The sequence below is a fragment of the Astatotilapia calliptera genome, chromosome 1 (genome assembly GCF_900246225.1).
Source record: "Astatotilapia calliptera chromosome 1, fAstCal1.2, whole genome shotgun sequence".
NCBI classification, from domain to species: Eukaryota; Metazoa; Chordata; class Actinopteri; order Cichliformes; family Cichlidae; genus Astatotilapia; species Astatotilapia calliptera.
In genome coordinates, this window is record NC_039302.1 from 32,645,892 (window position 1) to 32,668,256 (window position 22,365).

The 22,365-nt window shown below is 37.2% G+C and overlaps 1 protein-coding gene across 1 annotated transcript; it reads right to left on the reverse strand.

The window, feature by feature from the left end:
- Positions 1-714: 714 nt before the first annotated feature.
- On the reverse strand, positions 715-18,508 carry pnoca (prepronociceptin a). Its single transcript, XM_026171196.1, has 3 exons — positions 18,351-18,508; positions 4,406-4,536; positions 715-2,353 (listed from the first exon to the last, which is right to left on the reverse strand). The coding sequence occupies exons 2-3, from the start codon at positions 4,523-4,525 to the stop codon at positions 1,739-1,741; spliced, it is 735 nt and encodes a 244-aa protein (XP_026026981.1). The 5' UTR covers positions 4,526-4,536; positions 18,351-18,508; the 3' UTR covers positions 715-1,738.
- Between the last annotated feature and the right edge of the window lie 3,857 nt (positions 18,509-22,365).

Consider the following 22,365-nt stretch of genomic DNA (forward strand, 5'->3'; position numbering starts at 1 on the left):
TCACACAGAATAATCATTCTTGTAATCAGCTTTTCTAAATGTATTTTTAACATGTTGCACTGCAAAGTAAAATAAGTACGCAAATTTTATTTGTGTACTTATCTTTTAAATTTTAAAAGGAAGGAACCTTTTTTGAGTTTTTAGTGGAAAATAACTGACTACATTACTCCCATTAATTGTTAATAGTATATTTACATGTAATCTTTTCTTCATAAAACACATTCATGCTTATCTCTGTGTGTTTCCTTGTTTTTAATTCACTTAATAATTAGATAAGTTGCATATTTTAAATACTACTTAGTTTAAGTAGCAAAAGTTTGTGTAATAATCCATTTAATATGCTAGGGGGAAAGTGCCGTGATTGACCGAGGAGAGAATCAAAAAACTGTTCCTAAAAATAAAAATGTAGCAATAGCAGATTCATCCTGAATATGGGGCTTTTATTCCAGTTTGATTTTATGAAAAGCTCACAATGAAACTCTGGAAGGTCTAAATCATTTCCATCCATCTATATTGTTTACAGCTCCTCTCTCATTGGATCAGTATAAAGATTCTATTATTAAAGCTTATGGGTTAAAGCCATGGGCTACCACTAGATTACTTACATGTATGCCTACTTGATAATTTAATAGAGAGACCAAATAATTTTTTCTGCTCTTCCAAAAAAAATGTCGTTTCAAATAGTCATCTGTCTTATAAAAACAAAGGAAAAAACACTTCAAGACACAGAATCAGTTGCTCCATGACAAGCCACGAAGGAAATATTAAACTATATTTATTGACATGTTTAAATCCAGCTATTTACAAGTTATAATAATGAGCAAGAAAAATATTCCACACTAGCACAGTTCAAGAACCCAACACTTTTTGTACACACTGGCGCTTCAAGAGCCAGTTATGTATGTTGCTCACTTGTACATGAAATAGCAATAGCCCTGTCTCAGGTGTATTTTGGCACAGTGATAAATCAACAGATTTGAGCTGATTTTTTTTTCCATTTATTTTCCACAAGTTACATACAGATTACTTTACATTACTGCTGACATTACCCAAACCATAAATTAAAAGAAAAATGATGTTGTCATTTTAAAGAGACTGACTTTTGCATTCTGCTCCAAGATAGTGGTATATTTAAGAGAGAGGAACTTACACATATTCAACATTAAGGATGCATGTACGCGTTTTAAGCATTACTGAAATAATACTAAAATTATTGGTTAAAATAATCATATAATACCTGGTAGCAGAACAGCAAGGATTATGCTACCTTTGTTGGTAATCTGACTGCCAGATTGTATAAAACAGTAAAATAAATCTACATTTTACTGTAAATCATTGCAGGACTACTATGGATTTTAAAAGTAAAAGCTTCCTTCAAAAGTAAAATGCCAATCAAATGAAACTGTTACATTTGATCAAGGGAACAGAATGGGAAGTCTGAAAAATGAAGAGTTTCAAGAGGTGGGAAACATGCCAGGTTATATGCAGTTTCAAAGGGCCTAAAACCTCCACTGGAGCATCAAACTATATGAGTGTTCAAAGGAGAGTTTGATAACATAAATACAAGGAATGGGAAAATAGAATCAGCACTTCAAATATCTCAGAACATCAAGGAACTCCAACAGAAGTCTCCGATTATGGGCTTCATTTTGGTTACTTAGATTTAATAGGTTTGATGATGTCAGACAAACATTGACATGTTAGTGACCGGACTACAAAACAGATCAATGAAAAGACTTCAGACCTCATTCTGTTGAGTGAGGTCTTCTGACACACTGTTGAACTCAGTGGCCCGAGTGCTCATCCCCAGATACTGCTTCAGGAACTCACTGAAACGTTTTTGGTTGTTCCACTTGCGGGCTGACTTCCGAATACCAACAAAGCCCCCATACCTCTTCTGGTAGGATCTTCCTGGAGACATGAGTCTCCTGTGGCCGTGCCTCCCTTTTACAAAGCCACCAAACCTTTTGGAGATTAGCGCTGCATCTCCCTGCCCTGCTGCCACATCAGGGTCTCCTCCTTCCTGACCTTCCTCCTCCTCTGCATACTCATCCTCCAGGGACATCGCATTCTGGGAATTATAGGCAGTGTTGAGGTGATTTCCCTTCCCACCCAGATCCCTCTCCTCTGCATCAAGTCCATGGGTCACATGATCAACCCTCTGTAGTGCAATAGGAAGAAACAAATGTCCATTCATCTGCTCGTCCTCCCCAGGAAACAGAGCCTCCACCTCCTCCTGAGATCGTTTCCACACTGAACCACTTGGGGACAAGATTGGTGACAGCAGTGCTTCACGACAGAGGTCCCATGAGGAGGATGGGGAAACGCTGCTTTCGCACTCAATGAAACACACCTGACAAAGACAAAGACAGGAGATAATCTTAATTTCCCAGCTCCCAACAGAGGAGATCTTTGTAACAGACAAAAGTTTGCACATAAGGTAATCTCTCAGATAAAAACACCAAAATAAATAATGCTGCTGCATTTAAAAAAAATGATAAATAGAAGCATGCACATCACTAAATTCGTATTTGTTTTGATGGTAATGTAATATCAACCAAAGATGAATTACAGTGAAGACTGAAGGCATTCTCACAGTATTCTTGGCTGACAGTCACACACTTACATCATTTTACCAGTTTCCACTTGATATCTGAGTTTACTGATGCTGATTCCCAGACATACAACTGACAACACAGCTGAAGTCCACAAAATGAAAGGACAAGGTTTATGACCAGATCTGTTTATTTTTGGCAGAGCTGTTTATATCATCTCTTAACAAATATTAAAATGAATCATAGTCATTGGTTTGCGCCATACAAAACCATACACCTACTCATGCTGACACGCTAATGACACTGACTAACATAGACTATTTGATTACTAAATTGATACATTTTGGATGAAGCTGTGTCTCTCCCATTATGGCTCCTGAGAAATCCATGACACACAAAATTAGGAAATATAACTATTACATACAACTGAGAAACTGGAAAATGCAATCATTGTTAGATGATTGGGTAATCTGAGTCCTGAACACGTCTATGCATTAAAAGCGTAGACATTTACACATGTGCTGCAGTATTAAAGCACCTGATCTGCTAGGGCTGCTTGAGTGGAAAGTCCTTAACTTGAAAAATGCCAAAATCAATAAGACAAAAGGACATTGATTAGATTTCTGCCCTTGTTATCACCTCTTTCTTCCACTTCAGCTGTTCAGTGGGCATTTGTGATATGTCTACATGTCTGCCTGCCTGCCTGCCTGCCTGCCTGGGTGTCTGTCTCTCAAAGAACACTGACATACACTAATTTCGAAGATACTACATGTCAACTACTACATGTCAAGCACTAATGCTAACCTCAGCCCAAACCCTAAGCCTTAAATCACATCTTCACCGTTAAATAGGGAACCTGTTTTTCATCACCGAAGATGACATGTGTTGATGCAGTATGGATGCGGATCCATTCTGTAACTGGTATGCTGGTTTGTGTTACTGGACTGCATCTGTCAAAATAAGATTGAGGATTCGAACATGTGATGCATGAAATACTGAGGTGCTTGGAGGGCTGCAAGATTTCCAAGTGAAATTGAAAGAAATTGAACATTTAAATTAGCAAAGGAGTAAAAGGTGGTCAGCATAGCTTTAAATAACAATTTGTCTTTAAGCACTAGGCTCACTTGAGGTCCCTTTAAATACCACACCTGAGCTAAGTACCTAACACTAACAGTTTAAAAGGTTATGTTTTAAGCCATGTGGACTTGAATGTCTTCTAGTGTGCTCCCTGCCAAAATTGACTTAGAAGCAGACATGCCATTAAGTAGAGAAAAACAACCACCAGGCATAAACACGAAGAGAAACATACATCTATCCCCAGGAATCAATTAGCCACAACAAATTAAAACTCAAATGCCAAAAGGGTAGTTTGTTGAGTCAGTCAGTGAGGGAGCTGTTGAGAGGATGAGATAAATACAGGGAGGTGGAGTGAGGAGTTTCCACTTTATATTCACTAAATGAAAATAATACAAGTGAAGAGATTTATTTAGCGCTATATGTTAGCTGATTTATTAATGTGAGAGAAGACCAGTTTTGCCTTCATGACATATCTGCTGTGCATTATTATGTTATTAATATTTCATAGCTGATGTGTAGCAAAACTGAGCTTCATAGTAGTTTCATAATAAGATATTGTTGAAAAATTATTATGCATAATACCATCAACTACTGATTATATGGTTGATGGCAAATAATTAATAATTATTGATGTGAAAGTGAAGAATAGCAGCTACCTTTTAACTGCTCCCAGTTGACTCTTCTGTTGCCTTCACCTTTGTGACTATGGGTCACTCTCATAACCACAAGCGTGTGTGTGTGTTGATGTGTGTTGATGTGTGTTGAGCCCTTACCATGGTGTTAAAACTGAGCTGTTTGGGCAGGATGTTGTTGCAAGACAAGCAGTCAGCCTGGCAGTCACTCTGTCCAGGATCACAGAGACAGAGCAGAAGCAGAGCCACCACAGTCTTCATGGTCCCACCTTCTGTTGCACAACAGGACAGAGGAAAGGCAAGTGTTCAGTCCAACACTTTGATACTGAACTAACTACATCTCGGGTAACTTACATTCTGTAGTGTTTGGTGAGTGTGTAATTTTCAAACACTATCTGTCTTTGCAGAATAGCAGAGTAATATACTTCTATGTAATATAATATCAAATTGCTATGAAAAGTAGTTTCAGCTAAATGTGCAGTGATTAAGTCCGTATCTTCTGATATGTCATGGTTTGCCTTATTTTCTTGACACCAATAATAATTTCTGCGAGCCAAATAAAAATTGAAGAAAGGGACAAGGAAACAAATCCCTGCTGAAATCATAACTGTATGTCTATCAACGAAGTTTTGTTTATTTGTGGTGTCCTGCTACATTACCTATCAGGGTATCCAAAATCAAGCATGCAGTGTAGTCTTTAAAAAGCACTTTGTGCTTGTTAAGCCCACAATGTCATTTTCAATTAGCAGCATATTGTGTAGGCAGTATGAACACATGTTTTAAGCTAATGTGACAAGCTTGTTACAGAGTCCTTACTGTAACAGTTAGGGAGCAACATTGTCATAAATTTGGACTCGTGTTTCTGGCCACGAGGCAAATGTAATTGTAATATTCTGTCTCATTTAGCTCTGTTTTTTGTTTCAATAGTAGTTTTTTTTTTCTTACAAAGTCCTTGGGGAAATATAGCTCTGAAATTTCCCTCTAACTTCAGGTGCTAACTGTGTCTCTCTGACGCAGATATTGTACAAAGTATCCAACACATTTTTACAGGGTTTTCTATGGAAATATCTGCTATAGTTGATAATAGTATAATAAGAGAAGTTAGCATGAGACAAAGCTGTTTATTACTGTCATATTTTATCAATTAGATTGAGTTTTAGGTTGGGTTTTTTTTACTTTCAAATATATTTTTGATGAGACCTTGGACTGAGCTTGCCAAGCTCATTATTCTAAATTCAGCTAAATACATTGACAAAAACCTCAGTAGGCAGTTGATGAGGGATGAGGGAGCACTGACTGCATCCCTCAGTCAATCTGCCTTCACCTCTGCCCATCCCCGAAAAAGTACAGGAGAAGTGGTTTTGTTTAGTTGAACAAGTTAGCCTGCCTCACTGACTCACTGACTCTTTAAGTTAGGATGTGTAGTTCCCATCATAGCTCTAAAATACCAGTCAATATAAAGCAATAGAGCTGAAGTAGCAGACAGATTTATGCACCTTTTCTTGCAGTCCCACACATTTCACTTGGTCTGTTCTATATTACAATCTGTGTTCTTTCTAATAGTGACACTTCTTTCTATGTATTATATCAATAATAATGTTGGTATTTCTTCTCAGTTTGGCATTATGGTAATGACAGTATTGATTTTTGAGCTGGAACTGATCATATTTGGATGAGAGGATAGTTATCTCCTGTAAGGACTGAAAGGTGCATTCACAGACTGCATGGATGCATTACATTTGACAATTAGTTTTAAAATAAACATTCAAGAATTACTAGAATATCCTTGATGTCCTTGACCACACCACTACTGTTCTATCAACTGAGGTTAAGCCAGCCATTTGTGCAATTAGTGTCATTATGTCACACAAACATATAGCTACTATTCAATCATTAGTGTGCTAAATACTTTCGATTAATATCACAGTAATAATACATAGAACTGAAAGTCACTTTTAATGCAAATTATTTTTTAAATAACATTTTAATTATTACTGACACTAATAGCTTGAACTGATACTAATAGCACAGTGGCACGGTGATTAGCACTATTGCCTCACAGCAAGAAGATCCTGAGTTCAATTTCACCATCAGGGGTCTTTCTGTGTGGAGTTTGCATGTTCTCCCTGTGTTTGCGTGGGTTCACCCCAGGCACTCCAGTTAGTTAGCAGTTAGTGGGGTTGGGTTAATTGGAAATAGGGGTGAATGTGAGCACAATTACTTGTCTTTGTCTATGTGTTAGCCCTGCGACAGACTGGCGACCTGTCCAGGGTGTACCCTGCCTCTCGCCCTAAGCCAGCTGGGATAGGCTCCAGCACCCCCGGGACCCCGAAAAAGGATAAGCGAATGGATGGCTGTTTTAAACTTTTACTAGCTTCTCATCAATGTGTGATTTGCACTAAATACTGTGTAGGGCAGACAAGAGTTCAAGAGGAAAAACAGCACATCCACATGGAAAAAAAAGGAATACTGAATGAGTGTAAGCGATAAATGAAACAGCATACAGACAGGGACAAAAACAAAATAAAACAGTTTGACCTTATTTTGGTAGGAAGAGTCTGGCAAGTCTGACGTCAGAAACACAATTACGGTTTTCGTCTCATTAAACAAACTCGTTAACTCCTTTAATTGATGCCTCAATAATGCCTCCGGCAACAAACTGAGTCATTGTTTCTTGATGACAAACAAATTTGAACTCATATGCACAAAACAGTGGAACACACACACTTACACGGCACACAAGCATATGTCCACACTGTATCTGTACTTCAATACATTAAAACAGACAGTACTAAAATGCAACTTTAACGGCTGGTTTAAATTATCTATTAAAACAGCTTAAAAAAAATTTAGAACTAATTTGTCTTCAGTGAAAAACTTTTTTAATATCTTAGAAATCTGGAATTTATTCAGGGTAATTAAAAAACGATAGAAATGTAATTGCAGTACAGTTCAGTCCAGTCTCTGACAACTCATGAAAAACAATAGCTCTGCAAAATTAATCAGCCTTCTCGTGTGCAAACAATAAAAGTGTGTGTCAAGTCTTTAATCTGATGGGAAAGAGGGTGGGTTTGCCAGTGAAGGACAAAAGAACATCACAGCTGTTTTAGGCAGGAATGTAAGACAGATGGCACTGGATTTAGACAAACAGCTTGTGCGCATTCATGTGGCCACAATACATCTCGTTCTCCATCCTCCTGTCACTGAATCTGTCCCTGCTTGTTTTCCAAGAGCAAGAGGATAATGTGCAAAGATGGCCACATTTCTCTACTGAGATGTGGTCAGAAGAGGAAAACACAGGTGAGCCACATATCCTTAATTTAGCAGTGAGTGAAGATAATTAAAGACGTACTCTTTGTTAGATAAACTGGTTTTATCTAATTACTTGGTTTTATCTCAGTTATCTCATTTATTCAGCCATTTGCATGGCAGCAACTCAGTGCATTTAGGCATGTAGACATGATCGGTGCAACCTGTTGAAGTTCAAACTGATCATCAGAAAGGGAAAGTAAAGTGATCTTGAACGTGGCATGGTTGTTGGTTTATTTCCCAAGTGTTTGATCTACTGACATTTGACACAGCTATCTCTGGGGTTTACAGAGAATGGTCAGGAAAGAAAACCTATCCAGTGAGCAGCGGTTCTCTGGACAAAAAGGCTTTGTTGATGCCAGAGGCCAGTGCAAGAACATCTCAGAGTGTGTCCAACTTGAAGCAGATGAGCTACAGCAGAAGACCACACAGAACTGACATCCTATCATATAGGAACAAGAAACTGTGGCTGCAAGTGACATGACCTCACCAAATCTGTACAATAGAAAATTCTTAAAAGGTTCTGATGAGTCTCGATTTCTGTTGTGGTATTCAGATGGCAGGGTCATAGTTTTGTATAAACAACATGAAGGTATGGATACATCCTGCCAACTGCTGGCGGTGGTGTAACGGTGTGGCGGATATGTTCTTACCTCAAACAGGTAAAAAGCTTTCTTCATCTTTCAACATCTAGCCTCTGTTTTAGGAATACAAATGCATGTCCTTCTGTATGCTGGATTTGAAATTATGTTTTATTTGCTTGTAAAATGGTTGCATTCAGACAAATCCATCTTCTCTACCACACAGATTAATGTTACGAGATGGAATAATTTAAATAAGAAAACAGTGAGCTTTTACCTTTAAACAAATCACATCTGGTTAAATCATGTTCATCAGGGTGAAATCATGCTGCTGCTTTTTGAGCTGAGCCTTTACTATCTCAGTTTTAATATTTTAGTATACTATACCGCTATACTACTACTAAACATTAGTAGTTATGCTTGCACCAAATGACTGCATTGCTTTTCAAGCCAATTTTCCATGTTTTAATTAAGGATTAATATTACTGTAATTTTATTTTATTTATGAATCACAACTTTCTGATTTTGTTAAATTGAAAGTCAGAGGGTGAGCTTCCAGCCGTCCATGCCTCAGTCTATTTTATTCCACTTACCGTATTCTAGGTTGGGCAATGGTGGTAACAGGCTAAGTAAATATCCTTCAACCAGAAGGACCTAGAAACCATTTTCCAGGTCCTTCTGGATGATTCTCACACATTCAGTCTAGATTAGATACATAATCCCTCCAGTGAGTTTTTGGCCTGCCCCGGTGCCTCTTCTGGGCTCTAGATAGACAAGATTTTTTTCAGTTTGACATGCCTGGAAAACTTCCAAAGGCATTCAGAAGGCATTCTGATGAGAAGCCTGAATCAGATCAATTGGATCCTTAGCAGCAGCTTTACTTTAGGCTCTAGATGTCTCAGCTCCTCACCATACTGTATCTCTCAGGCTGAGTCAAGTCACACTAAAGGAAACTCCTTTTGCCCATTTAAATCTGCCACTTCATTCGTTTGGTCACTTCTTAGAGCCTATGACCACAGTTGAGGGTTTAAACATAGATCGATCAATTTAATGTTTTTATCACAATTTCCAGTTACTGGTAGAATATTTCACTTTAGACTGACTGACCAACAGAACAGTCGCAGAGTTATACATCTATACATTACTACTTCAACTAAGTCAAACGTTTTGGAAAGGTTTAAAAGCTTTTTGTTCAGATGATTCCCTCTTTCACAAGTTTCAGACAAAATAAGGCAACTGGCTAACCCTGTCAGAATAATATGATAAGTATTCTTAATTTTGTAAAAATTCAAATATGCTTGGGCAGCTGTCATTGGAGATGTAACGAGCAACCAGTGCTACACTTTAGGGAACAGATGACTATCCTATCTGGGCTAACTCTCTCACTGGCAAAGAACTAAGGCCCGATTTGCTATCCAGAATATACCAGAAGAGAACGAATACAGCCTGATAGCACTCACTGAGGATATTGGAGTACAGATATGTGTGCAAACAGAGGAGCCCTGAAGGTAGTGTTTATCTATATTTGACGTCTTTTCTAAATTGTTCAAAGCTCTGTAAAAATGAAGCACAGTGTGGATTTATTCTCAAGTCTGCCATGTTCTCTTGAGTGCCTGTAAGACTCAATTATTCTGCTTTTAATTAACTGATTAACCACTAAATAAACCAGTTAATTAAGTCATTACTGTGCTGAGGCGCTACTGATGGATGTCTGCAGTCAAAATGAATAAGTCCAGCCCCCCGATGAAAGGAAATGCATTTCTCATTAGTGTCCAAACCTGTTATTTCTCACTGATTCTCAAATTGTGGGTCATAAAGTCAATGAAGGTTGGGGTGTGGCGAGCTAGGAGTAATATGAAGTGAAGCTAAAACATTTTTAAGAGGAAATAAACACTGAATGGTTGTTTCAGCAACCTCTATGTGATTAAAAATGTAATGGTATGCATTTTCTTTCATTTTCTATAATAAAAAAATATATTTTGACACAGGAACATAAGTTTGTACTTTGAAAATATGTGTGTACATTTATTTAACTCTATAATCTTCAGAATCTTCTAAATTACATCAAGGAAACTAGAAATAAGTGCTGTTAAGGTTAAAGAAGGTTAAAGAAAGGCTTATATTCCAGTCTAATTTCTGGTCTTGTCATCCAGCCACATACACCTCACTATAAGGACAGCCCTCAGAAATTCTCAAACTATCTCACATCGTATTATCGACTGTTTCCACCAGTGTTTCTCCCCATTATTGCCATTTTCTCATCAAGAATAGGAAATAAAAAATAAATTACTCCCAGCCTGAAGTACGGCTTAAAGCCGGATTATTTACGCGTGGCTGATCGGGGAGCAATGTGCATCCGTCTTGGAGTGCATCTTTTTTTAAAAGCAAAGCTGCAGATTATCGGGTAACTTATGTAAAGACCACAGTATTGCCAAATTTGCGTCAGTGCACCACGTCAGGGTCTCCGCTCGGCTGTAACTTTCCTCACTTTTTGTTTCCTCTGTGATGCCAGACACACTGTAGATGTGCATATGCACAAATGGCATTACAAGGCTGTGTGAGTTTAACTGTTGTCTGCCAAATGATGATGCAATGCTGATGATATGATTGCAATGACTCTGTTGTGTGGTAATGACTGGCTCTGAGTCTCTACTACAGACAATGCTCACTTTATGAACTGATGTGACAACCACCACTTGATTTTAAACGTGAAAATTTGACTTGAGGAAGATGATGGACCATAAGTATAAAGGGGCAGCAAAATTGTATGAGTATAAAACAGATTACTATCCTCAGTGCATAGAGAGTTCGTGCAAATCCAAGTGTCACAAGCTACCTCTCTAATATAATTTTCTTAGCCTGCCTTGAATTTCCCCGTCTTATCTTTCTTTAACTTACTCTGCTACTTCACCGGTTGCTTTTATTGTAAGAAAAAAAAAAGGGAAAAAAAGCGCACAGGCGCAAAACAAAGTGGTAGTGAATAGTTTCATCATGTTTTATTATTTCATTCTACATATGTACATTTATTATATTTATGTTTATAAACAGTGTTGGTCAAGTTACTATAAAAAAGTAATCAGTAACTAATTACTGATTACTTCCTCCAAAAAGTAATCCTGTTACTTTACTGATTACTTATTTTCAAAAGTAATTAATTACTTAGTTACTTAGTTACTTTTTAAAAACACGATTTACAACCTGAATAGGTGATAAAGCGATAGATCTTTCAGCCCAATTCTACTTTTTCTACATAATCCATCATATAAAATGTAATCAAATGGAAAAGCATCTTTTTAAAACTTGTTTTATTAGTTTTAATCTTTTAACTTTATGCATCAAGCAAAAATTTAATTATATGCACCATTCTCTGACTGGAAGAAATTTGTTTAATATTTAAACCTATTTTCTGCACATTCCAGCACATAAAATATTGTTTTTGTGTGCGTTTACACTCACTCTTTCAAATAGATGCAAGTAAAACACAGCAGAAAATAAATAAAGTCAAAGACTCAGCGGTCCTTTTGCTCTATTTTCACCTGTAAAGCAGGAGTCGGGTAGGCGGAGGTTTACCCTGGTGCAGGTGTGCCGCAGCGGTCAGTGGAAGAATCCGCGAGTTTCTCTGTGAATTTCCCATTACGTTGTAGCGCACTCGGTGCTTGCTTGGAAGTTTAGGGGGGTTTTTTCGCTGTAAAAAGAAGTTTTCTTCCCACGCACAACGGACACTAATGTTTTTGTCACTTTTTATGGAATCAAACTCAAAGTAAGGTCAGTACTTCCACACTTTAAACGCTGCACGCTCATACTCTCTCCCGCACTCGATATATTATCCATTGTTGCTCTGCACACAGCTGTTTTCACGAACGTCGCACTCGCTTACGTCACTGTTATGAGACATTCTCGCAAAAGAATCACAGTTTTAGTAACGCAGTAACGCAGCGTTCCTACGGGAAAGTAACGGTAATCTAATTGCCGTTTTTGCAATAGTAATCCCTTACTTTAATCGTTACTTGAAAAAAGTAATCTGATTACAGTAACGCGTTACTGCCCATCTCTGTTTATAAATATATGAATCTTAGGCATGTAGACATAGTGAAAATAACCTGATGAATTTTAAGCTCTTGTTAAGAATGAGGAAAAAGGATTATTCTGTATGTGCTGAACTTAGAACTGCTGATCTACTGAGAAAATGGTGTGAAAAGGCAAAACTGTCCAGTGAGCAGCAATTCTCTGGGTGAAATTGCATTGATGATGTCAGAGGAGAATGGCCAGACTGCTTTGAGCTGAGATGAAGGCAATACAAACTCAAATAACTTGCCATTACAACCAAGCACAAGAGCAAAAGAGCATCTCTAAGCCCACAACACATCAAGCTTTGAAGCTGAGAGCAACAGAAGACCACAGCAGGTACCATTACTGTCAGCTGAGAAGAGGCAACTGAGGCTACAGTTCATACAGGCAAAGCTGGAGAACAGAAGACTGGAAGAATGTTAGCTGGGCTGATAAATCTCAAACTCTGCTGCAACATTTGGATTGTACGGTCAGAATTTGGAGTAAGTGTGGAACCATCCTGCCTTGTATCAGGTTCATCCCTTTACAGCCACAGTGTACCCATCTTCTGATGGCTGCTTCCAGCAGGATAACGTGCCATGTCACGAGGCTTAATTCATGGATGGATGGCTTATCACATCATCGATGTGAAGCTGCCGAATCTACAGCAACTGTGTGACACTATTATGTCAATATAGACCAAAATCTCAGAGGAATGTTGAATTTCTCCTAAGGGACAATAAAGTATATTAAAAATAGTAACTGGTGTAATATGTCACGTAAAATTTTAATGCAACGCGTGCTTAAAGCATTTTTTTTACACTCTTCTGAATCCTTAGTTATGTACAGATTATTTTATGGGCTAATTCAGCTCAGACAACTTCTTCATAAGGAGTAAAATCCTTCCAACTCTTGCAGGAGTGAGGACGAGCAATTTTAAAGAAATATTAAATAACTGGAGTGAAATCACGATGTTGGTTTTATAAGCTGATGAGTCGATTTGACAGGTAATTAAATGTTATTTAGTCTTCTGCCTGCAGCCAGAGTACATTTTCTGTCAGAAAAGAGACTGTGAGTGACAACCTGTCCCAGGCCCACTCAAAATACATTGTGCTCTTTGTTGTAATATTGATGTCTAACTGGCAAAATGGCAGTGTGGTCATTGACGTGACACGTTTCAGGAGAGCAAATAAATCTTGCACATCAATACATGATTCTTCCTTATGCCTACGAGCACTCTTATACTCCCCTGTTATCAACTCTTCTTTTCTTTTAAGACGCTGTTTCAGTGTCTTTTGTTCTTTTCACACTTTATGCTGCTATTTTTTTTCACTTGCACTGTTTTGTTTCCCACCAAAACAAGATAACATTTCTACTACAACCTCTACTTTTTCTGCATGTATGTCTCAGTATCAATGTTCCAAAAGCTATAACTCATCTGTGTGAAAAACAAGGTTTAACACTAAGTTATTTCTTTAAACTTTCTCTTTCGTGGTCAGAGGTCATGTCAGTTGCACCATTACTCATATAGTTTTGTGATTGATGCATCTGTGATTCGATAAATCTCAGATTTGAGGAAACATTTAGAAAAAGACCTCAAGTTTTGTTTTATTTGGTTTCTGGGGGGGGAGGGGGTCATGTTCCCTGTCAGTCAGACTGAGTGTGACGTAGCAGCTAAAGCCATTAACAGCAGACACGCTAAGCTAAATCAATTTCCTTTCTCAATGCATCTAATCACCTGAAGTCAATTGACGTTGTAGAGGTGACTGACACATACTTACACAGAGGTCACACCAGACTGGTTTCCCAATGATTTTTCTTGTTATTATTGCACTTTTTTCAAGTTATTACAGAGATTCACTGACAGATGACTGAAATGAACAGGTCAAGTTGTGGCTCAGACTGCACGCCCTATCACCAAATTTCCTCAGTAAATTACTAACTCCTGATTTGGAACATGGATATGCCAGACATAATTTCCCTTGAACTTAATTTACACTTTGATCTGTAAAGTCAAAGCTGTAGATCAAGTTCCTTCAAAACCAGATTTTTTCCCTCTTTCACTGCCTACCGATTTACTACAGCCTGATGTCTTTCACAGTAATTTGTAGTAGTAGTTTGAAAAGTTTTAAAAATCTAAATGTTAAAATGATTTGTTAATAAGTTTAACAAATGTTTATCATTTGTTAATAATAAAAAAATTACTGTATAGTGTTTACCTGTTTATTTATTCATTTTTAATCTTTTCTTGTTCTATATTATTATGACTATGTTAATTTAATTACAAGATTAATTAAAATCTGACAGATTCAAAAGGTATAACAGGCTGCAGGAGGTGATTGAGGTGGATATGAGACATACAAAGCACTCAGCTTTCTTGTAAAAAAACATTTTTCACATCCTGCCTCCCATCACTGGCTAGTATTAGGCAACAAATATAAAAATGAATAATTTTGCCTGAGGCTTGTACGTCATGCATAATAGCATAGAAACGTATCATGTTTCAAATCTTCCCCATATCAAAATGTAGCAGCAACAGATGTAGCAGGAACTACAAGTAAATATTGCAATGCAAGATTGAATAGTAAATATATTAACAATTATTTGTTGCTTGCCAAATGCACTAATGATCAAAGCTTTGTTGTTGCCGTAATAGATATAAAAAAAAATCTAATTGCATTTATGTCTTTCTGCTCTTGCAATTTAGTTTGAGGAAGCATGCAATTTCAAGGGAGTAGGCTCATCATTTGCCACTAAGAAGGTCACATCCAGGTCTTTTAATATGTCCACGTGTTAAGACAGAGGGAAAGTATGGAGACTGTATCTAGACAGCAATAATCATGACTTCTAGTTTTTTTCTTGAGTAGATATCGAAGAAATTAAGTAACCTTAAGTAGGGTTTTCTTCCTCAACAGACTGTATCTGACATGAATCATTTCTATTTGGTGTTGAAACAGAGGGGAAAAGTGGAACACAGCAAGACGATAAGGAGAGGGGTCTGTGAAAGGATAGATAAGCATAAAAGGATGGCTGGAGATCCTGCTGTGTTAGGAACATTGCATCTTTGGATTAAGTCCACACGTTCACAGGCAGTTCAATGCTGCTGTCAGAGATGTGTACCCCGCCACTATGCCGTGTGACCTGTGATCCAGCAATCATTTCCTCATTCCATTTTCCCCTTCTACCCTAAATGAGAATGTTTTGTGAGTGTTAACGACGTGTATCCATATAGAATAGAATAGAATAGAATAGAATAGAAAAGAAAAGAATTAGAAAATAACATGTACAACAAAATTGTAGGTTCTTCACACAAACTGTGCTGGAATAAAATATATATATCTCACTATAAAAAATAATGATATTGTGGAATGTATTTAGTGATAGGAAGAGAACTGTGGATTAGAAGGGATTTACAAGCCAGGAGAAGCATTATATTTGATGCATTTGGCTGAAGGCGTGAGTTGAAAATATTTCCAATAGGGATAAGAAATGTAAGAAATTTTCTTGTCTGAATAAAAACTGAGAAATTAAACTTGCAAGACAAGCTATGTCATGAACAAAAAAGCTCAGAGCTCCGTGAGTGAGCCTTCTTTTGTCTCTTTGGATTGATTCTACAATGTTTAAGATAGCTGTCTTAGATATTTCAAACATTTTGTTTGCAATTACAGTTTGTTTTGAAATCCCATCTCTCTCACTATCTCTCATTGTCACTTTGGCAGTGTTTGTCAGGTTGTCTGCAGGTACACAATGAAATCGCCCACAAAATGAAAGGATGTTCATCACTACAAGATTATGTGTTTCACAATGGTACAACTGAGCTACAATATAAACCTCATTTTGCATACATCAGTATCTCTGAATACAAAAGCGTGTTTACCTAAAACCACCCACACCAAATCCTCAACTTCTTTTCAAAGTATTCCTCAAAATGTAAGCATTACATTTTTATAGTGTTATTTAGTGTTCATGCAGCCTCACCAAAGACATTCCTTATCTGGTTTTATTCAGTCAACGCAAAACACCTGCAACGAGACAGCTATAGGAACATCTTCTACCCTGATCTGTTGTACCCACAGGAAATTTTGCTGTGAAGTGTAAGAAAGCAGACGCTTCTTTATTATTATTTTTATTCTTTTTAATAGCACTGTCTGTAAACATATTCCTGAAGATGAATATAAACTGACACAAGACCAAGGATTAACAGTTGTTAAAAAGGTCTTTAAACAAAAGTTTACTACAGAAAATTCAATCATCAGTGTTGCCTTTGTTTAAACAATTTCTTTGAAGGTCAAAGGAAAAGTGTGCCCCAGGCTAAATATAACCTTAGGCTAATTATTAATATGAAAAAAGATATATTCAAATTTGTTATTGACTTTATAAAGATTTTTTTTAAGAGATTGAATAAATGCAGCTCTTAGTAATCAGTTTATTAAATGCCTAAAGGCACAGGAAGAATAATATTAATAAACTATGTAAGAAGGAGGCTGCTGCTATTTTAGTACTACTAATGCAAATAAATGACAGAAAAATAAGATTCATGTTTAAAATTGATTGATTAATAATTAGTTACAATGATTAATAGTAAATTAATTATTACATTTGTTAGTTAGACAACATGATTCATTAATTAAAGAAAATTAAAAACTATAATGGATGATGTATGTGTCATCAAATTGTCATTTGATAAATCTGATAAAAGATCCAACCATTTTAATCAATCCTATTAGCTTGATTCATTACTCCAGCTCTTGAACGGGGTAATAAAGAGCATTGAAGTCTGGAGCAAAACGATGGGCCAGATGTGTCCAGGTGCCTTAGATGTCAATAAAATCTATTTATATTACTTAATTGAAACTTTTAGTCTCTATATTTTATAAAGGGAGCTGAACAGCTGGTTCTGAATGACAACAACAAAACAAGCTTGAGACTTATTCACAGTTGTTGTCAGTAAAACCCTTGATTTCTGAGCCGCTACCTTTTAAAGTAGCAATGTTCATTCCAAATTACACCAGTGACTCAAAATAAGCTGAGAGCAGTCTATAAGTACTACATGAGAGCTCATACTGGTTAATGTTCATGTAATTGTTTTGGTCATAATTAACCCAAAGTATTTTTACTTTAATGAAGAATGTGGCAGAAGCTGTCATTAAAAACAACATAACCTTCAGGCAACTGCGTCAAAAAAAATCGAAAAATATTCCTCTGATGAAGGGAGTTCTGCAAAATCTTACCCTCATTAGGCAACATGAGCTCATCCAAATTACCTTTCATTACTTCAGATGAACCCAAACAACATATCCCTGCAAAGAGTCCCCTTTCATTCCTGGATCCTATCAGCTGTGAATCAGAGCTTGATGATTAATGACAAATCATGACCAGCAATTTATGACCTTTCTATCTGCTACCTGCCAATGTGCTTACAAATTAAAATGCATGTGTACTCCTCAGATGCAGCCTCTTCACGTCATGCTCTGTGTTCTGTACATAACTTTCTGCTTTTTAATCAACACTAATAGCTAACTTCTTAATCATACATATTAAGGAACATTGAGGTCTGTAGCTGCTCTTTAAGAGCAGATGCATTGACTCTATTGAACACAAAGTGTTTAACCTGAGGTACTGTGTTAACTCACACTGTCACTTACAGTTTGAGATATTTTTTATATTTTTTTTTTTCAGTGAGATTAGGCTCAAATGTCAGAAGGTAACGACACAGAAGTAATTATTACTCAGTAATTATTAAAGTAATTATCCTGGGAGACTCCAGCAGGTGTGGGTGACAGAGTAGCAATGAAGACACGTACTGACTGGGATAATAAAGCTTTACTCTTAAAAAGGACTTACTGGTTTCTTCTTTCTCCTGTTTATCTTGTATTTTCTGCTAAATTTAGATTTCATTGTTATCTTTTGGGCTGTCTAAACAGGGCTTGCAATGCAACATCACTCACCCTTAAAGGAACTAAGACGAGTCAAATGAATGTAAATGTATAGTTTCTATGGGGTTTCTTCAACAATACACACAACAAACGGTTAGTGCATGACAATACTGAGAAAACTACAAAGGAAAAAATTCTTTATATAAAGGTCAGAGGTCAAGCAGTTTCTTTTCCTCCTGTACTACTCCCTCCTGCTCGCCAAGGATTCCTTACCTGTTCTGGGGCTGCCAATAGGAGGTCCCTTGGGTGAATGCAGTTTGTCAGCGTATGATTCCTTTCTTCTGTCTCAGTGTGGTGTTTCTGGCTACGTGGAGGCTGGAGGCAGCTGCTCTTATAGGGACCCACCCCTCCACTTCAACCTCCTCCTTCTGCTGTCTCTCTTTCTCTCTCACTCTCTTTCTTTCAAAAATCCCTCTTTCATTACTTAGAGAGAGAGAGGGATGGACAAGGGAGGAGGAGGCAGAAGATGGGGGAGCAAGGAGGAGTCAGGAGGTAGAAGCAGGGCTGCAAGGAGAAGACGAAGATAGACGAGAGATGGTAGATTAAAAAAAAACAAATGGACAACGTGTGTGGAAAGATGGAGAGGCAAATAAAGCTGAGAAGAAGGGAGAAAGACGTAAAGAGGAAGGACGGAAGACATATGTCTGCTGTGTTGTCATTTTCAGAAAATTGACGTCAATACATTTAAATACTAATAAAACAGAAAATACTAATACATTTAACTCAAAGATTAAAAAGATATAATATTCTTCTTTCAAAAGGTATTCTACAGTTATTTGATACTATAATTACAACTACTACTGCTTCATTAAAAAAATACATAAATAAAAAGTTAATTTCAAAAGTTTAATTGCTGGATGCTTGAGGCATCTTGTGTGACAGAGGGCTCATCCTTGGTATATGTAAACGTGACCCTTCCCATGCCTGCATCACACTTCTGCAAGATGAATTCCATAAATGGTGACTTCAGATAAAAAATCTTTTTTACATACTCTATGTATATTTAGCTCTTAAACAAATGAAATAATGTGGACACAGCCCCCAAGTCTCTTATTCTGATGTCTTTGCACATACGTATTCAGCTGGTTCAGATTATTTTAGTCATTTTGTGTTTCTTTTAGGACACAGATGCCGATCACACTGTGCAACAGGTTGCACTTCATCCTCCGATATAGTTGTTACTATTAACTGATTCTCGTATTAAACATAGTCACAGTTTCAAATAACATATGTAAAAGTAATCTCTGTGAACCAACAGCTCAGGCTGCTTTAAACACTGTGTTTCAAACGTTTTTTTCTCCATAGACTTGGATCTATCTGATATTAATTAACCAATTAGATCTATTTTAACCCAGCTACAACAGCTGCAGGGATCAGAGGTCTCATTTTCTGACTAACAACCTATCTCATTTCAATGCTGCAAAGATCACAGTAGGTTCCTGACACACTGCTTGACAGACGAATGAATGAGTCTAATCAGCGTCATCACCCTAAATTTATATTGCTGTTTGCTACCGCTGAGTAACCTAAAGTGAACACCACAGTCCAGGATAGTGCATCACTGTTCTCTCCCAGATCCATCTTAACCTCTGTCCATATCCCACAATATTCCTGGTGTTTATTTTAATACATGGTAAAAATATATAGCACTATAATTACTTTGGCTTAAATATAATATTTAAGCCAAAGACAAAAATCTGTAACATGTTACTATTTCTGTAACATAAAATACAAAGAAAGTAATTCACAGGGAAATAGTGATCCAAACAGTCTTGCTTAATATTTCATTTGAGCTGTTTGTTGTTTATTATCATTATATGAATGAACTCCACCACCTAAGTACTCTTATTTTCTTATAAAAAGAGATAAAACGTCATATTTAATGTGCAGAGTTGCTTTGAGGAGAGGTTGGAGGACATGTGACTGTCACTCCTCCACTATGTTGTGGGAGTGACAGTCAGATGTCCTCCAACCTCTCTTCAGGCAGTGGCAGGACTGCATTACTGTCACTCTGCTGAAAAAAAGAAAAAAATATTCTGGGCTGAAAACAAAAGAATCACGACAAGCGTGTATTTGAGAGCTACTTATTATGTGTCTGTCCGGCCTTCATTATGGGGAGGATGTGTCCTGTTTCTCTCTGATTAGGGCTGCTCTGCTTTGGCCATGCGTTCGCCTGTCGATGGAGGATGGAACACAATGAAACACAGTATTGCAATAAAGAAATAAACAAGTGAGGAAACAAGATACTGTTAGGGTTACTGTTCTGAAAGGACCAATCAAATGCAGGACACGGAAAGAGGCAGGTTGCAGTACCGAAGCTGTGCTTTACCTTTAAGCTAACATGAAATCAAAATCTTACATTAGCATAGGGAGTGAGGATGTACATTAACACAGGAAGCCAAATTAGAGGAAATTAGAAATGTCAATTTAAGACCTAAAAAAATGTAGTAAAAAGCACTTTGAGAAAATTGCTATATGAGTTCAGATCTAATTACCAAAGCACATTTTACTTTAGGCTGGGCCTATCTTGTGACTGATAGGCTGCTACAGTATGGGCTGTCCCTAACATTTTAGCGAGTTGGCGCTCTAAGAATCCTGAATATTAACCCACTGAGGGTATTGTGTGTCGCCCCTCAAAGAGACCAGCAGCAGCTAATTTGTGAAAAACCTGAGCCAGTTGTGTGCTGTGCGGTAGAGGTTAATGATTATTTTCAACATACTCATCATTTTAGTAAAGATGTAGGTAATTGTACTTACAGCTGTAAAGTGAATTAGCATTGTCCAGTGTACTGCTGGGCCAAGCCCAGGGCTGGACATGCTGATCATCAAGTATAACTTTACAGGTGAAAAACGTTTTCAACCATATTTTTCAGGGAAAAGCAATTTTTTTAAGTAGTTTTATCAGAATGGACTGGACCATCTACATTACGTGCAGAAATTAAAATGTGGCTCTCTGTCATCATCCCTGGGTTTTGTACCCAGGACTTTTTATGGGTTCATGATTCCTATTTGATTTTGATTTGTATTTTTGTATTTGTATATAAGTTTTGTTCCTTGTTTCTCTTGTAATAACTTGTAATGAATAACTGGATGAGGCAGTCGTCCCTTGAAGAACTTTAGACGACACACAGACGCACACAAATATACTGTGGACGTTTGAGTTTCTTCGCCCTGATAGGGATTTTCCTATAAGATTGTGGTTGTGTGTGAACCAAAAGCCTGTGAAATACTTATATACCTTAACACAGCCCTAGTGTTTCCTCTAATGTGAGGTGGTTCATGGACCTTTTCTTCCTTTGAGACACTACCACACAGCCTCTTCTTTTCTCAGTACTCGAAGTCTTGTGTTCTTAATTTATCAAATTCTGTACCTGTGATGAAGCTGCTTTTCTATCTCTGAGAGAACAAAGCTTGACGTATTGATCTTCCAGTAGTGTGTTACTTTTGCACTGCCTGATCGTGCTTTGGATGCAACTGATCCAGTTTCTGCAAAGCATTTTAGTGTGCCATGCGCTGCCCTGTAGGAAACCTTTAATCTAGCCAATATTTGATGCTGAGAAAGCATCTCCTTACTTACAATAAAACTTTTACTTCTTTCACTTTCTCTGATGCCTGGTTTCCCAATATCACAGTGTTACTTAGTCAGCAATGTTCTGCTGGAAACCTCAGGTACAGAAATAATTTTAAGTAATAATAATAATTCTTTAAGTAAACACACCCTTAAAGCCTACAACAATACAGGAGATAAAACCAATTAAAACTGCCAAAAATCTTACAGAGTCCCAATAGTAAATAGAGCTTTTGGATAAATAAAAAAGGGCCTTTCTCAAAATGTAGGCTATCAAGAACATGTAGTGCTGTGGCTTTCATTGTCATGATACATTGTAGATTTTCATGGATTCCACGCTGGACATGCTTCCACGGCACACTTAATTCTGCCAGATGCTTGGAAAAACATCTATGTGGCTTCCAAGACATTTCTTCTGGTTCAACCTCTTTTATTGTCCTCCAAACTACATTTGCTTTTCACAATCTCTTTTCACTTGTGGTTAAAAAAGCATATTAGTCTACCACCAAATATAATGTGTATGCCAGTGTTGCCCTAAATTAACAATCTAGGTAGTTTAAAAACTCATTTTTCATGCTTCTGTAATGGTTGCTCTACCAGCATGAACACGCTCTTTAATCAAAATGGTATTTTTAAATCTAAAATAAAATTATTGTTGTT

Bases quoted from the DNA above. Each gene is read 5' to 3' on its own strand.
- pnoca (XM_026171196.1), bottom strand. From the start codon at position 4,525: ATGAAGACTGTGGTGGCTCTGCTTCTGCTCTGTCTCTGTGATCCTGGA. The intron at 2,354-4,405 runs GTAAGGGCTCAA...TGTCTTTGTCAG, and splicing joins AGCTCAGTTTTAACACCATG to GTGTGTTTCATTGAGTGCGA.